At 45.7% G+C, this 16,621-nt stretch overlaps 2 protein-coding genes across 2 annotated transcripts; both read right to left on the bottom strand.

Moving 5' to 3' along the window:
- Positions 1-6,466: 6,466 nt before the first annotated feature.
- LOC132654812 (oocyte-expressed protein homolog) lies at positions 6,467-7,632 on the bottom strand. Its single transcript, XM_060386101.1, has 3 exons — positions 7,401-7,632; positions 6,995-7,177; positions 6,467-6,693 (listed from the first exon to the last, which is right to left on the bottom strand). The coding sequence occupies exons 1-3, from the start codon at positions 7,630-7,632 to the stop codon at positions 6,530-6,532; spliced, it is 579 nt and encodes a 192-aa protein (XP_060242084.1). The 3' UTR covers positions 6,467-6,529.
- Positions 7,633-10,112: 2,480 nt separating this feature from the next.
- On the bottom strand, positions 10,113-10,804 carry LOC110560517 (calcyclin-binding protein). Its single transcript, XM_021656479.2, is given in 6 exon segments — positions 10,113-10,173; positions 10,175-10,461; positions 10,463-10,562; positions 10,564-10,592; positions 10,594-10,732; positions 10,734-10,804. Coding segments are annotated over 6 exon segments (687 nt in total).
- Positions 10,805-16,621: the final 5,817 nt, after the last annotated feature.

Here is a 16,621-nt window from a genome sequence, read left to right as displayed (position 1 = left end):
TGCCAAGCACCTGAACTGGTTTGGGACATGCAGTTGGCTCAGCTCACAGAGCTGGGACAGGAGCATTAGGGTACTAGGTCAGAAGCAATGACTCCAGGATGCAGGCTTAGCAGTGTCTGTGCTTCCCACCTGCTCTTTCTGCTTTACCATTGCTGTGCGTGGGGTGAGAGGGTCACACCTGTCCCAGCACCTGTGTAGAAGTCTGCAGACCACCCTAGAGTGTTTTTTCCTTCCTCCTCCCACTAAAATACATGTGCTCTTGAGCTCACATTAAGTTCATCAGGTTTGGGTGGCAAACACTTCAGCTGTTGAGCCATCTTGACAGACCATGTTGTTTCTGAGCATGTGCAAAGGTTTTATTTGACCAAAATACCTCCTGGAGGAACTAGAAAGACAGATCAGTCTGAAGACAGATGCAAAGAGCAATTGACACAGGCCCTAACACATGCTGAAATGGATCTTCCAAACTGACCACACATGCACATACATTCTCTCCTACATTTTTCATGTAACTTACAGAGCTGCAAAACCCTTTTAAATTCAGCTGTGTCTCAGCCACTATGCTGGTAGTACCCAGGCTTTGAACCCAAGACAACTCAAAACACCTGAGTAAAATAGCCATTGCTTGGAAAAGTTCTCCAAGAAGTGACTCAGTGGCTGCTCCATCCAAATGCCAGGTGCGCTGGGTTCTAGCACAATAAGGAAAATACTTGAGCTGCAGGGTCTGTGTTGGGGGTTGATGGTGGCAGCCTGATTCCCATCTGACCTGTGAAGACAGCCCAGAGTTCAAGAGCATTTGGCTGCTGGTTGGGGAGCTGGGGAACTGGGGGTGGGGAAATGATGTTTCCTTTCTTCCTTGCAAGTAACAGACCTGGGCATTTGCCATTCTTCTTTAAACATTTTCAGCTCATGTTTCCAAACATTTAACACAAGGAAAACATAAAGCAGCTGACTCCACTCTTCACATCTAGGGCAGAAACAACCCCAGGAATGCCTGCTGGAGACCTTCACAGGTCCAAAGAGGCTGGGTTTTCCTCTCAGGGACTCCCTGGAGAACCTGCTGAGTGGCCGCATCTGGGAAATAGCAGGGGTGTGTTTGGTGGTCACCTTCGAGGACCTCATGAACGTCTCAGGGTTTCTATGGCCGTGATTAAAAGCCCAGGCTTAAACCAACTTGAAGAGAGGACATCCTGGGAAGCCAGGGCAGGAATTCCAGACAGCTGGTGCAGAGACCATGGAGGAGTACTGCTTACTGGCTTTCTCTTCATAGCTTGCTCAGCATGTTTTGCTATACACCCCATAATTACCTGCTCAGGGGTGACAACAGCCCACAATGGCTGGGCTCTCCCTTATTGATCACTCATTAAGGAAATGTATGACACACTTGCCTACAGGAAAATCTTATGGAGGCATTTTGTCCTTTGAGAGTTTCTCTTTCTGGAATATTCTAGCCTGTGTCAGATTGACATAAAATTATCCAGGATGATGGGAGAACTCAGTCTCAGCTTGCTGAGCCAGGGGAGTGGTTTGAAGGGATGGGGAAGATCTCAGAGAATTCAAGAGCCTGTGTTTGTCTGGCAGAGTGCCCAGGTTCAGCTCCCAGCACATGATGACTCAAAATCATCTCATTCTAGATGATTTAATGCCGCCTTCTGGTCTCTGTGGGCATAGTCATACAAGCAGGCCAAAAACTCAGGGCCATGAAAATAAAAACAAAACAAAAACAAAAACAGAAGCAGTGGTAATTGGTTTCACCTGTGTCAGCATATCTTGGCCAGAAAAAAATAGTTTTCTTGTTCCGGAGTAAGAGTCAAAAATTCCCGGACACAGCCATTTGGTTTTCCATTCCTCCTTCCAAGCAAGTCTTTCCTGGGAGGGTATTTCCAAAGAAACCAGGATTGGCTGGTGCTATGCTTCAGGTGGTTTGAGGAAGGGGTCACCTAAACTTCATATGTCTGGAGTTGAGAAGGCAGCCTCGGCTTCAGGAGTTCAGGCTTTATTGTTCCTGTTTTTACCTGAAGCAATATATGTGTCTCATCAGTATAAGCTCTTTGTTTGTATCTGAACAGAAGGGAGGACAAAAGAGTGAGTGGCTCTACCTTTTGGCCCAGAAATTGGGGAGCTGAGGTGGGGAGAGAGAGGGTGGAATGAAAATGGGGGCCCAGCCACTGGAGAGGCTTTCTCTGTGACAAAAGCCAATGGTCCAAGTATATGTAGCTGTCGGGAGCCTCTCCCTTTTCTTTCTAGCCTAGTCAGCAAGCATCAAGTTAGGCCTCCAGATGACCTACTTGCAGAGACTCTCTGGGTGCTCAGAACCTCTCCCACGGCTGGAAAGAGTCTCTAGAACCTGAAATAATGCCCTTTCTCATCGCACAAGCTAGCTTTTTGAAACCTTTTGAGAATGGACCTGTGGTGAGGCAGAAACAGAGAAGCCCAGACTGGTGGTCTGGGTTTGTAATCCTAATCCCAGCACTTAGGAGAGGTGGAGATAGGAGGGTCAGGAGACCAATACCATTTTCAGCTACAGAGAGAGTTAGAGGCCAGCACAGGTAAATGAGATCCTGTCAAAACTACAAAACCTACAGAGAGAGAGAGAGAGTTTGTGCAGGATGTCCTTATTAAAATCACTGACACAAGGGGCTAGAGAGATGGCTCAGAGGTTAAGTCTACTGGCTGTTCTTCTCCAAAGGTCCTGATTTCAATTCCCAGCAACCACATGGTGGCTCATAATGAGATCTGGTGCCCTCTTCTGGTGTACAGGCACACAAGCAGGCAGAATACAGAATAAAAATAATAAATAAACAAACAAACTAACAAATTAATAATTGTAAAAAATTTTGAAGACATAAAAGTCCAGTTTCCAGCCTGGGAGTGGTAGCACATGCCTTTATTCCCAGCACTTAGGAGGCAGAGGCAGGAGGCTTTCTCTGAGTTTGAAGCCAGCCTGGTCTACATCCGGGTCTATATGAGTTCCAAGACAGATCGGGCCGCACAGAGGAACTCAATTTCCCAGTGCTTTTAAGGGATTATGTTGCCCCTCCAACCAAAGGAATTGGAGATGAAGGTTTAGAGATTATGAGGAAACTTCTCAATGGTGAGATGGGTTGTCAAAATGTCTTGTTATTAACAATCTGATGCTATATAGTACTCATATTTTCTTTCATTGAGAAATTTCAAAGAAGCTGGGCATGGTGGCACATGCCAGTAATCCCAACACTTGGAGAGACAGAGGCAGGAGGATCTCTGTGAGTTTCAAGCCAGCCTGCTCTACAAAGGGAGACCAGGACAGCCAGGGCTACACAGAGAAACCCTGTCTTGAATAACAAACCAACCAACCAACAAACAAAAATTTCAGGAGCAGGGCAAGGTGGCACATGCCTTTAATCCCAGCACTCTGCTGGCAGAGGTAGGCAGATCTCTGTGAGTTCAAGGCCAGCCTGGTCCAGTGAGTCCAGGACAGCCAAGGCTACACAGATAAACTCTGCCTTGAAAAACCAAAAAGAAAAAAATTTAAATATATTCAAGTGATTGGGGATGGTGGACCACGCCTTTAATCCCAGCACTTGGGAGGCAGAGTCTGGCACATCTCTGAGTTCAAGGCCAGCTTAGTCTACAGAGTGAGTTCCAGGACAGCCAGGATTATACACAGAAACCCTATCTTGAAAAACAATTTTGAGGGTGGTTGCGATGTTCATTGGGTATAGGCACTTGTCCCCAGTCTAACCGCCTGAGTTCAGGTCCCAGAACCCACACTGTGGATGGAGAGAACCACTTCTATGTTGTCCTCTGACTTCCTCCACACTGTGTATGTGCACATACTTGTGTTAGGTTTCAAACCTGGGACAAGGACTGAGGTGCCTATTATCAAATGGGATCTGGCATCCAGGTCCTCCCAGCATTCTTCAGCCCCTCCTGTCTGGCACACCCCGCCCCTGCCCTAAACTTCTCTGGCCTAGAGCTATCCTTCCTCCAGCCATCCTTCTACCTATACTCCAACCATTTTGGTTTTCTGGCCTTTTTTGTTTATGCTCTAGGGCTAGGCTGCCCCTCTTGGTTGGCAGGTGCCTCCCCCCATCTCCTCACATGGCTTAGGAAAAAGTCTACTCTGAACTCTCCAAGCTGTTCCTGCCTCTTGGCCATGCCCTCCCACACATCTGCAATTAACAGTCTCCTTCATCATATGTAGGAGCAATCATGTTCTTTTATCGTTTTTTTGTTTTTTTTTTTTTTTTCCCAAGACTGGGTTTCTCTGTTTAGCCTTGGCTGTCCTAGATTCCCCTCTTGACCAGGCTGGCCTTGAACTCACAGAGATCCACCTGCTTGTTCCTCCCTGAGTGCTGGGATTACAGGCATGTGCCTCCATGCCGGACTTTCATTTGTTTTTTTTCACGTGTGTGTGGTATGGTCAGTTTGGCATATCCATTTCAGCATGTGTGATGGCCTGTGTTATTTACTCTTTGCATCTTCCTTCAGACTGATCTTGTCTTTCTAGTTCCTTCACGAGTTATTTTGGTCAAATAAAACCTTTGCACATGCTCAGAAACAAGAGGGTCTGTCAAGATGGCTCAACAGCTGAAGTGTTTGCCACCCAAACCTGATGAAATTAATCTGAGCTCAAGAGCACATGTATTTTAGTGGGAGGAGGAAGGAAAAAACACTCCAGTGGTCTGCAGACTTCTACACAGGTGCTGGAACACGTGGGACCCTCTCACCCCACGCACAGTATTATACCCAGTTCGAGAGCCCCCAAAAGATCTACAGGAATCGACTCCGTTGCAAAACACATGAGGTTCTTTTTATTGTAAATTACAAGCTGCAGCTTGGGCCCACACACCTCCACCACAGAATCGGTGGGAGCCGAGCGCGCTGCGCCCAGGTTAGTTGGGTGATTTATACATTCTAGTCCATCCCAGCATGCCCAAGGCAGGGGCGATTCCTGCGTGGCAAGCATCTATTGGTCAAAATGCTACATTTTGAATCGATTGGCTATAGGAAGGTCCCCAGACCATAATGACCTGGTGTCCCTCCCTAGGGGGATGGTCCAGTTTCCTAGCAACTGTATCACTAGAGGGTGGGGAAAGAATGCAGTGAGGTGGCTCTTCCCCTCAGGGCATTACTAAACTTCTTTACGGTACCTACTTTAGGTCTTAATAGCTGCTAATTTATCTTTTGGTCTCTCAACAGCAATAGTAAAGCAGAAAGAGGAGGTGGGAAGCACAGACACTGCTAAGCCTGCATCCTGGAGTCATTGCTTCTGTCCTAGTATCCTGATGCTGCTGTCCCAGCTCTGTGAGCTGAGCCAACTGCATGTCCCAAACCAGTTCAGGTGCTTGGCACAAAGTTGATAGATAATTTACATTGGCCCTTAACTGTGAAGAAGAGAATGACAGAGCACTCTCTTACTTAACTCTCATCTGAGTAAAGCAGGCACACACTTCTCATCCCAGTACTGGGGAGGCAGAGGTTGGAGGGTCTGGAATTTAAGGACTTTTGCTGTGTTTCAGCTTCCAGGTGGGGTACAAGTTTCAATTCCCCACACCCACATGGAGGTGGACTAACCAAATGAGGGTGGGGAGACAGCTGGTAGGCACAGCACTTGGTACTAAAACAGGAGGAACTGAGTTTTCCCAGTATTCACTTAAAACAAAGCAGGGCACCCACGTCGCACCTGCAATCCCTAGTGTTGGGAAAGCAGACACAGCAGGATCCTTGGGGCTTATTGGCCAGCCTGACTACCTGATAGAGTTTCTTGCTGAACCTAGACCTCACCTGCCTCAAAAATATACAGTGGAGCATGGTGTGGGGGCCCCCTCCTTTAACCTCAGCATTCAGGAGACAGAGGCAGAAAGATCTCCAAGTTTGAGGCCAGTCTGGTTTACACAGCAAGTTCCAGGACATCCAAGGTCACATAGTGAGACAGTGTTAAAGAGAGACGGGGGGGGGGAAGAGAGAGAGAGAGAGAGAACCCAGGCCCTAGAACCAGCTCCTTAAATCAACTGTTAAAAAGGACAAAGGGGTGAGATGGTCTGGCATGGTAGTGCACACCTTTCAAAGAACTTGGGGAACAGAAGCAGGCAGATCTGAGTTCGAGGCCAGCCTTGTCTAAATAGAAAGCTCCAGGACAGTCAGAGCTACATAGAGATCCCCTGTCTCAATAACAAAATTCAGAGGGGTGAAACTATAAAGACGCCTTTTAACCCACACGCCTGGGCAACTAAGGCAAAATAACCGCTTCAGCACAGGGGTCAGGGCCCAGCCTGGGAAATAGGTTACCCCCATCTCAAACACTTAGAAGAGCTACCTTTGAAGCCATCTGTGATGTTCTTGAAGCCCTGACTTCATAGTATGTTAGAAACTGTAGAAGAACAAACCCAAACACATCAACTGAACGGCCAAATACTTCAGAAATTTTACTTTACTGTATGCAAGGAAAATTACATCATACAAAAAAAAAAAACCAGTCATTCCTATATTGGAACAGTTCTACATAATTGCTATTTGCAAAGGAAAACAAGCAAACCGAATGCACTCATGAAGGCAGGAAAGGAAGGTACAGAGACTTTAAGAATCCATGTTTGTCTTCACCTCCAGCAGCCGAAGCAGGGGTGTCCGCGTGTGTCTCCTGCTCTGTGTTACACAGGTTGATTGGGGAATGAACTTTCAAGAATTCTTCTAGTTGTTTCATCTTTGTAGCTGGAAGAGGATCAAACCAACAGTCAAGAGGGGATCGTGGTTTTAAAGGGAAAGGGTCCCCCTGGACCTGGGATGAGCAAAGAATGGCGCCTATGGCTGATCTTGGGGGGCTGATCTGGGTGGGTGTGTCTGAGCTGACTTTCCTTCTCAAGGGCCTTGGAAAGGGTTTCCCAAAGACAGTACAGTTTCCTGGTGTTTGGAAACTGACAGAAAACACCGCCGACCACAACAACAAAAATAAAATTAGAAGCCTGGAATTTCCCGTGGCTCCCTCCCAAGGGAGGTCCTCAAAGTCCCTCACCTCTCCTGATGACCTTTTCTTTGTGCATTTCTGCCTTGCTCAAGAGCATTCTTCTTATTCGAGCTTGTGCGCTGGGTCGTCCAAAGACGGTGATTTCAGTTAGGTTTCCAGAGTCGGCTGTGTCCACTGTCAGCAAGGTCTGGGTCATCCACTCCATTTCTGAGATTTTGGCTTGGTTAGGACCTAGCCAGGAGAGAGAGAGAGAGAGAGAGAGAGAGAGAGAGAGAGAGAGAGAGAGAGAGAGAGAGAGAGAGAGAGAGACTCTAAGCAGGAGAACGGTTTCTGGTGGGAAGGAGCGCGCTTTGGAGGCTTGGCCGACAGATTGGACTGAGGAATTGGGTGTGGGCTCGCTGCCCCCAGTCGAGTAGAGTGAGCTAACCCAGACCCCCTCGGTCGAGCAGCTCACCAAAAATTTTCTCTGCGATCCAGGCTTCCATGAAGAATACCAGAGGGTTGCTGAGTTCCTGCGCTGGGAACCACCAGGGCCGCACGCGAAGCCGCAGGGACACAGGCGGGGCTCTGAGCAGCCTCAGCGAGGAGGGCCCCCACGTGGGATCATCTGGCGTCGCCTGAGCATCAGCGGTGTGAGGCTCCATCCCAGAGGTCTCCTCTTGCAAGCAGGAAATGCAGTGCCCCATGGTAGCTGGGTTTTTGAGTGCTCAACCTGGCCCGCCCCGCCCCTTTTGTGCCCCGCCCAGCTCTACTAGTTTGGCTGGGACCACCTGATCTGGTCTCCAGGGTGTCCCCACCTAGGCCCTGCCCAGCACACTGCTGACACTGAGGATTGATGACTTGAGTCACCTCCAGTGTTCTAGTTCATTCCGTGTTACTTTCTGAGACCCGACCCAGGGCTGCCTAGTGGGGTCTGCAGAACGTCTCTCTCGTGCTGTCTGCTGTCTTCCCCAGCTCTCAACTGTTGCCCTCAGAAATCCTTTACACTCATGTTTTAAAATAAATGACAGGAAGTGGCTACTGAAACACACATAACAAGACTGACTAATTTGACTTATTTTAAGGTTTCTAATTCCTGTATCCAAAAATTTCTCCTCAAAGTTTAATTAATCCCTGATTAAGGTTTTTAAAAACTCATTTTTAACCTAATACAAGGATGTCTGTCAAGGCTTGCATGTCTCCCTGATTCCTAGAGGAATGGCCTCTGTCCTGAGCGCCACTCTGTTTCTGTCAGCTGTGCTGAGGTGTCTACCTGCCGACTGGCAGCTCCAAAGAGCTTCCCACAGGTCCAGACATTTGCCTGACCCATTCTCTTGAGAAGCTACTTCTCCAACGCCCACACCACCCACAGCCTGTGTCTGCATTTTCAAATTCCACAGGCAACTGAGCTCTCTAGCCACAGGGCTGTTTATGGGCATCGGATTTTAGAAGATGTGGGAGAAAGACAAGATCCCTGATCATTCTCATCTGGATGACAGTCAATTTGTGATTTCCCGTTTATTTTGGAGGCAGAGGCTTAGTGTTTGCTTTTGTTTTTGTTTTTGGAATCGTTGCTTCCTACATACATACATACATTCATATATTTCAGTGGTGCCCACGTCAGCCTCTAAAGATTAAACCTTTTTGACTGTTTGACAGGCTGTGCTGGATCAGGTGGGCCAGTTTTACCTGCAGGTGTCTTGGTTTGAGTTTGACTGAGAGGAAGGTGGAGGTTAGGTGACTCATTTTCTCTGGAGCCTAGTGAATGTTCTTTAAATTCTTTGTGGCCAGCCCAATCCAAGCAGCTTTAAGCAAGACTTCCAACACTCGTGTTTTCCCTGTTATCTCTGGAGGGACCAGTCTGAATGGAATGGGTCCCATTCAGTTCAGGCAGCAGAATACTCAGTTCATTCAGTTCATTCAGCAGAATACATTCAGTTCAGGCAGCAGAGATTCGTCGTTCTATTTTCTCTTAAGCTTGATTCTTCATCGCCTCACCTCTCAGTCTAACCTTAAGTCTTTGTCTTGGGGCAGGAGGCAGAGAAAGAAAACGGTGTGTGCAACTCCTGTGGGAGTGTGTGTTGAGGTACAGTTCCACATCAAGATCACGAGGTGTCTCCTACATTCTATACATTATATATATATATGTTTATACAAGAGACGAGTGGCCAGGAGACTGGTGAAGCTGACTGCACGTGTGAGCTACTGGGGTGCAGACTTTGTCTTTTCCCACGTCCATGTGTTGACAAGGGAGGGCTACAGCTCTTTCCTGGATGGGACCTCTATAAGAGTTTCTTTTCTGGCTTCTGGTTTCATTCAACAATTTCTCTCCCTCTCCCTCTCTCTCTCTCTCTCTTTCTCTCCATTTTTTGAAACACGATTTCTCTGTCCAGCCCTGGCCATCCTGGAACTCACTCTGTAGACCAGGCTGGCCTCCAACTCAGACATCCCTCTGCCTTTGCCTCCAAGTGCTGAGATTTCGGGCATGAACCACCAGGCCCGGTTAATTCATTTTTTTTTTCAAGTAAAACTCTAACTTTATTGAACCAAAGAATAGATGGACTTTCAATTTTTCTCATCATGGTTTTCTTATATGCCATCTGATCCATGGCAGTATTTACCAACACAAGATGTTTGTTTCTGTCGTTTGTATTTTATTTAAATTTTATATTCATAAATATAATTAAGACAGTTAGTAGTACATGACAATACATGGCCTATACATTGCTTAAACTGGTACTAACGGGTAACAGCTCTACAGTAACTTGCAAGTTTGTGTACAAATTTGAATTTTATGCGTTTTGTACATTTTATACATTACTGGGACCTAAAGTCAGTTACAGGTAGGTAAATAATTGTTTTCTACTTTCCAGCCAGAACAAAGATATGTGATGCAACATTTCCATTATGCAAGATTTTTTTTTTTTTTTTTTTTTTTTTTTACATTTCAGAAAGAATGTCGTATCACCCTATCTTAAACAAAATGACTGGAGTGCTAGGGAAGGCAAAGGTTTAATAAGCATGTTTGTTTAAATCAAACCCTCCAGTAAGAAATGGGGCATTTGCTGTCTTTACTTAGAAGGCTATGTAAATAGTTATCTGTCAAGTTTTATGGGCAGTTCAACAACATTCCCTTACTGGAAACATGAGCATTCAACATCACAGTTCCCATAAGGACTTAAAAGACTCAAAATTCGTCTTCTCTGGATTGCTTTTCTATGGATTCCACCCACGATTTATTACTGGTTCACTTCATCATCCCCGTGTTCTTAAATTTTCTTTAGATGATTCATTAATCCCTCACTAGAATCTGCTTCGCTGTCACTGAAAGGTCTTTCGTTCTCTTTGCAGTCTTTTCTCACCTGAGTTAAGTAGTCCCATTGTGTGCTTTCTGCTTTCTTTCCACAGAAGATGATAACTGTGTCAGTCTTGACTTTGTTTGAACTGCTTTCCACAGAGATGGGTTTCAAAAGATTGCTTACAATCATGGAGTAATTCTTGACATTAAGGGTTTTTTGTTTGTTTGTTTGTTTGTTTTAACTGAAGATCAAATGACCTCTCCGTGAAGTGTCCCCACCCATTTTCAGTGGGAACCAGATGAACTCCAGTTAAAGCAATGTAGATTCTCACAAATTTCAGCCTGATCCCATCCACAGTGACTGATTTTTCACAGTGCATCCTGTGGTAGGATGAGCAACCACAGCAGCTGGCTTTTCATTGTCATTTTCTGGGACTTCTGCTGCATCTTGCTCTTTTATTTCCATCTCAGTCTTGGCCTTTTCACTTGTAAGAGTATCTTGCACTCTTCCTAGTGGACTTTTCCAGCAATGCTTTGATCTCTTCTAGATCTTTCTGCAACTCCTCCAATGTGGACGTCATGGTATGGCAGGACAGGTCCAAGGCTAGAGCTGCAGAGCAGCCCCACAGCAAACAACATGGACGAAGCCTAATTCACATTTCTTAATTACTACAAAATGAGGTGTCTCGTTTTGAACTTCTAACACCTGTACAGGATGTAATCATGTAGTTTACAATGGCTGAGATGTCTTGGTAGGGACACCGCCAAGGAGCCATCAATTTTGTTGATGTTTGTCTGAGCTCTGTGTGGGTCTGGAGCAGGAGTGGATAACAGGGCCGGCATACAGCCACCCGATGCCTAGAATGCCCATCAACTTGAAAGCAGAGCCAAACACTTAGCAGAGTGCTTACATGGTCACATGGTTTGGAATCTGAACATACCCCTTAAAAACCTATGAGAGTCAGAAACTACCTCTGGGTTAGAGACCTGAAGGGACTGTGTCCTTTCAGGGCCACACTGTGTCTACTTACAGCCATGAAACTCTCTCCAAGATAGGAGGCCCATTTTAGAGCCTCATCATCAGTTTATGGCCAGGAAACCTCCTAATGTAGTTCTTCTGAAAGGTAGTTTGTCTTGGCTTTACTCTTCTATGAATTCTGGAATTTTCTAGCATTCTGTTCCTGCTGTGGCCAGGCCTTGGTGAGTTAACAGCCAGTCCTCAGAGGTACACTTCAGGGGTCAACTCCCATGGAACCCTTCTTTCATACCCCTACTGTCTTCCCTCAGACTCCCTCCTTCTCCCACCAGTGCTAGGAAGGCAGCGTGGTGGCCTTTTACCATGTCGTGAGGACTGAGAGGACCCAGACAGAAAAGGAGTTGAGAATGTGTTAAGCTGAAGAAATGTGTGAAAAATGAGGAAAGAGCTGGATAGAGGCTACTGTGGCCAGGGAGGAAGTGAACAGAAAACAGGACTGTGGGCAGACCAAAGGCCTGGAAGAAGAAACAGCCCTGTAGAGCCTGCTCAGCCAGCCTTGTCCTCATGGAGAAGTTTCAGGGCTCCCTCTGGAGACAGAGGTTGGAGTTTCAGTGCAAGTTACAGGCCAGGCAAAGCCTTTCAGGATGATCACATGGGCTGGAGAGAAAAAAAAAAAAAAGACCAAGAAACTCTTTTATCCCAGCACTCAGAAAGCAGTGGCAGGCAGATCTCTGTGTTATAGATAGCCTGGTCTTCAGAATGAATTGCAGGACATCCAGGGCTACACAGAAAAACCTTGTCTCAAAACAACAACAAACCAAAACGCCAGGCTTGCAAGCAAATGCCAGTAATCCCAGCAGTCTGGGAGGCAGGTGGATCGCTGATTTCAGGGCTAGCCTGGTCTACAAAGTGAGTCCAGGACCGCCAAGGCTAGGAGCACAGGAGACACGTCCTCCCCAGTGCCCATTCCCTGCATGCTCTTTCTGCCTGTGGCACCCATGAGCAACCCCCAGGACAGCAGAAATGCATAGCGCAGACAAGGCATCAGGAAGCTGGTCCAGGTTTCTGATGTTGCTGCCAGGGGCTGTATTAGCTCCTGTGCAGTCAAACTAAGGAGGGACCAAGGAGGGAGCCACAGCAGCTTCATGCCTATTGTAGCGTTCCTGCTCCCTGAGCCTCAGCAGAGTCCATTGAGTGCACTCTCCCTAGAAGAGTGGCAGAGGGCAGGAAAAGAGGAGTGGGGGAAGGTCAGAGAGATAGAAGCCATTTATTTAACAAAGAGGTGTGAGCCCTTCCCCCAATGGGTATCAAAACCTCTCAGAAGACTAAGCAAGGGTCCAGGCCCAAGAAAGAACACAGAGGGCAGGGACAAAGAAACTCTGGGAGGAGAGTATGCCCAGGTGAGCGCAGGTCAGTCCCAGCCTTTGTATTTCACCCAGAATGTCTCAGAAGCAAGGACGGGACCTGGACAGTGTCCACAGGCTGAGCAGCCAGAATGAGCTTTATTAACATTAGGGTTCAGCTCTGTGTGCTGTTGGGGGTACCGGTGAAGTGTGATGCTTATGCACGGAGATGCCTGTTCCCATTTGTCCCCTGCAGGGATGTGACCATTCAGAAGTTCTTCTGAGTGGGGTCACAGCAGGATTAATTGTAGGGGCACTTTACTCCAGCAATATGGCTTCTCTGGCTAAACTACAGACACACCCTTAGCATACACCTTTAATCCCAAACATTGAAGGTAAATTTAGTTGGTAGAAGTTTGAAAGGGAGGGACAGACAAAGTGACAAAATGAATCAGAAATCAGATACACCCAACTCTCACCAGAAGAGACAGGAAAGAGAGGCGACTTAAGAGAGAGCAGCACTGAGGAATGGAGAAAGGAAAGAAGGCAGTTTTACTGGAACAGTTTTACAGCGACAGGGTGAAGAGAGAACGAGCCAGAGAATGAGAAGGAGCCAGAAGATTAGAACATACTGCCAAAGTTAGTATGAGGCATAGCAGAGAAATTCAGTTGTAGGCAAGAGAGAAACAGAAACAGGGAGACAGAGAGGGGAGAGAGAAAGAGGAGGCAGTTTTACTGGGACAGTTTTACAGACAGGTTGCAAAGAGAGAAAAAGCTAGACACGGGTAAAGACAAAACAAGCCAAAGAATGAAATGAGAAGGAGCCAAAAAATCAGAACAGATTGCTAGAGTTAGTTTGAGGCTAAGCAGGGCAATTCAGTGAGAAGCAGAAAGAAGCCAGTTTGAATCAGTCAGCTTGCAGAGGAGTTCTGAGACTGTTTTGGCTGAGTTAAGCCAGCCAGCCAGAGTTCAAAAAGAACAAGAAAGGGTGAGTTTATTCACCAGTAAGTCTCAGGGTGAGTTTATTCACCAGTAAGTCTCAGAGGCTAAAAACAGTCTAGGTTAGATTAGACCAGATTAGATTAGGCTAGATTGTATAGAAGCTAGAAGCTTCTAGGACTAGGCCTAGGTTAGTAGACAGGGGCAGTAAGCCTCCAAGACGACATTTAAAAACAGGTGAATAAAGTTACTTTTATAATTGGTCTTCACAGAAGTTTTACAATCATTTCACTTTTTGCTTGTTTTTCAAAATCGGGTTTCTCTGTGTAGCCTTGGCTGTCCTGGACTCTCTTTGTAGATCAGGCTGTCCTGGAATTCACAGAGATCTGCTTGCCTCTGTCTGTCAGAGTGCTGGGATTATAGGTATGTGCCACCATGCCTTGCTCTCATTTCAGTTTTTATTTCAATTTTTTTTTATCATTCTCTCTTTCATTTTAAAGATTTATTTATTATTCCTACAGTATTCTGCCTGCAGGCCAGTAAAGTGCACCTGCTTTTGTTATAGATGGTTATGAGCCGCTATGTGGTTGCTGGGGATTGAACTCAGGACCTTTGAAAGAGCAGGCAGTTCTCTTAACCTCTGAGCCATCTCTCCGGGCCCCTGTTTGTCTCATTTAAAAACACAGTGAGTGAAAGTTAGTCATTAAGGACTAGACATTTAGATAAGTAACTCCATAGTAATATAAACAGATGAGACAAAGCCTTTGTTTTTGAGTGGCTGGGGATTCCCCACAGACATTGATTGTGGATCCACATAGTGCAAAGATGACATACAAAATAAAAATAAACCAATCTTCAAAAAGAACCTCATAAATTTTTGGTAGTTTAATATTCCCAGGGAAGAATATCATATAACAGCAACAGAAGTCACCTGTTTTTACCTCTAGGGCTGAACTTGCATAGGCACACCTTCCTGCATAGCAGCAGTCAGACACTGCGGCATGGATTGTGAGCTCACCATTTATGACACGCTGCCGCTATGGTTATGTGACTCTCTAAATCCGTGCCACAGCGCTGAGTTCACTTTAGAGACTGCTCAGAGCAAGCCTTGATCTAGCAGTCAGAGCTGTACATTGCTGGAATAGGACTACGATATGGGGAACTGCTGTTCAAACAGAGGTATGACTATACTAGCTACTGAGTCTCGCCCCGTCTACCAGTCTGCGTAACAGTTTTCAAAATACCTTCTTGAAATATTTGCTTTTAATTATATTATATGCGATATAATCTTAGTTTATGCCGTAGCTTATGTATCTACTGCTTTTATAAAGTGTCTTACTTTTAAAACTTAATATGTATTTATCAATCTTTGTTTATTACCAGTTTTTGGTTTTGCTGTTTGATTTTTGAGAAAGTGTCTTACTTGTAGAATAGTGGAGATTGATGAAAAGGATCATAGAGATTATAAATATATGTATATATATACACATATATATTCATATAAAATTTTGTGGAATTTTTTTTTTGAAACAAGGTTTCTCTGAGTAGCTCTGGCTGTCCTGGAACTCTGTAGACCAGGCTGGCCTTGAACTCACAGAGATCCCTCTGCCTCTGCTTCCCAAGTGCTGAGATTAAAGGCATGCGCTACAACACCGAACTTTGATATTTACATTCAACAATAACCATACAATGTATGTATAAGAATTTCCAATGAAAACTGTACAGAGATATAACGGTATTTATCTGCATATAGACTTGTAGCTTTGAACAGGTCTGTTAATTCCTAATTGTCTTGGTTGTGTGGTGTGGTTTAGTTCTCCTGACCATGCTTTTAAAGCTTTGTCACAAAGGTGGGTTATGGGCTTCCTTATTATTTATCCAATAGCAACATATAACGGCCCTCATATTACTGATATATTCATCATGAAATATGGTGGGTGTTCACAGGTCCCAGGCTACTAAACATTTTAATACGTAATGCTGATCCACCATAGGTTCTGGGTCTATCCCATCCAAACTCGTACCTACTGACCACGGAAGCACATCTCTATAGAACACTGCTGGCCTTAATTTAGGAGTAAATTCTGAGTGTGCACTCAAGCCAACCCAAGCATCATGTTTCAATTTCACGACTGTCCAAACAAGGGTCCAAGTGAAGTTAAAATGGCTGCTCACAGGCCAAGCAGACATATGTGATACAAGAACAATGGCCTAAGAATTTGGAATCTTTGGCTTTATTGAATCTGCGACCCGTGATAAGCTGTGGGGTGGGTGGCAAGACATTGTGATGACAGCTAGCCTTCCTGAGCGTTTACCCTGCATCCTTCACCAATGGCATAGGCACGTTGTCTTCTGAGGGCTCTGCGCATCCCCTGGATAGAATAAGAGATGCAGCCATGAACGTACCCTAGCCCACGTGGGAACACATGCTTGTATCCCTCAATGATGAGCTCGAAATTGTTAACCTGTGCTCACCACCGACCTGGGGGTCATGAGTCACCGCACAAGAGTTCACATACGAACATGCCTAGATGGGTACAAGTCCATAGGAGTACTACACATTATCTGATTTGTAAGGTCTATCCTCTAGCCAAAGTCCAGGGCAATCTTTGCTGCATGAATTTCAGATTTCACCATAGTCATTTTGTGGAAGGCAGTTTCTTCACAGATACTCATAGGTGAGGCATGCCTGTTGTTCCAGCCCCACTCCATGAGTGTTGGATCTCTCCTATGTGAACTAACACCGATTAGAGATGGGGATCTGTGCTTGCTTTTCATTGGGAGTCAGAGGCAGTAGATCTCTGTGGATTCAAGTCAAGCCTAGTCTACATAGTGAGTTCTGGGATAGCCCAAGATACCTAGTGAAATTCTGTCAGAAGAAGAAGGAGAAAGGAAAGAAATTGAGAAATTGGGGCTGGAGGGTTGGCTGAACAGTAAGAACACATACAGCTCCTGAATAGGACTGGAGTTTATTTCCCCGCACCCATGCTGAACAGCTTACAAGAACCTGTAACTCCAATGTCGTGGGATCCACCACCTTCCCCACCCACGCAGACTCACACACATACACACAAAATAATAAAATTAACTTTAAAAAGCCTAGCTGGGGTAATCCTTTAGTGGTGTTTGATGGCGTTGTA

Source organism: Meriones unguiculatus, chromosome 6 (assembly GCF_030254825.1).
Source record: "Meriones unguiculatus strain TT.TT164.6M chromosome 6, Bangor_MerUng_6.1, whole genome shotgun sequence".
Classification (NCBI taxonomy): domain Eukaryota; kingdom Metazoa; phylum Chordata; class Mammalia; order Rodentia; family Muridae; genus Meriones; species Meriones unguiculatus.
The sequence above is the reverse complement of the archived record's forward strand: the minus strand, read 5'-3'. Positions and strand labels throughout refer to the sequence as shown.

Excerpts from the sequence above, each read along its gene's own strand:
- LOC132654812 (XM_060386101.1), bottom strand. The coding sequence starts at position 7,632 with ATGGGGCACTGCATTTCCTGCTTGCAAGAGGAGACCTCTGGGATGGAG. Across the intron at positions 7,178-7,400 it reads GATCGCAGAGAAAATTTTTG|GTCCTAACCAAGCCAAAATC; the intron begins GTGAGCTGCTCG and ends TCTCCTGGCTAG. Across the intron at positions 6,694-6,994 it reads AGAAAAGGTCATCAGGAGAG|CTACAAAGATGAAACAACTA; the intron begins GTGAGGGACTTT and ends ATCCTCTTCCAG.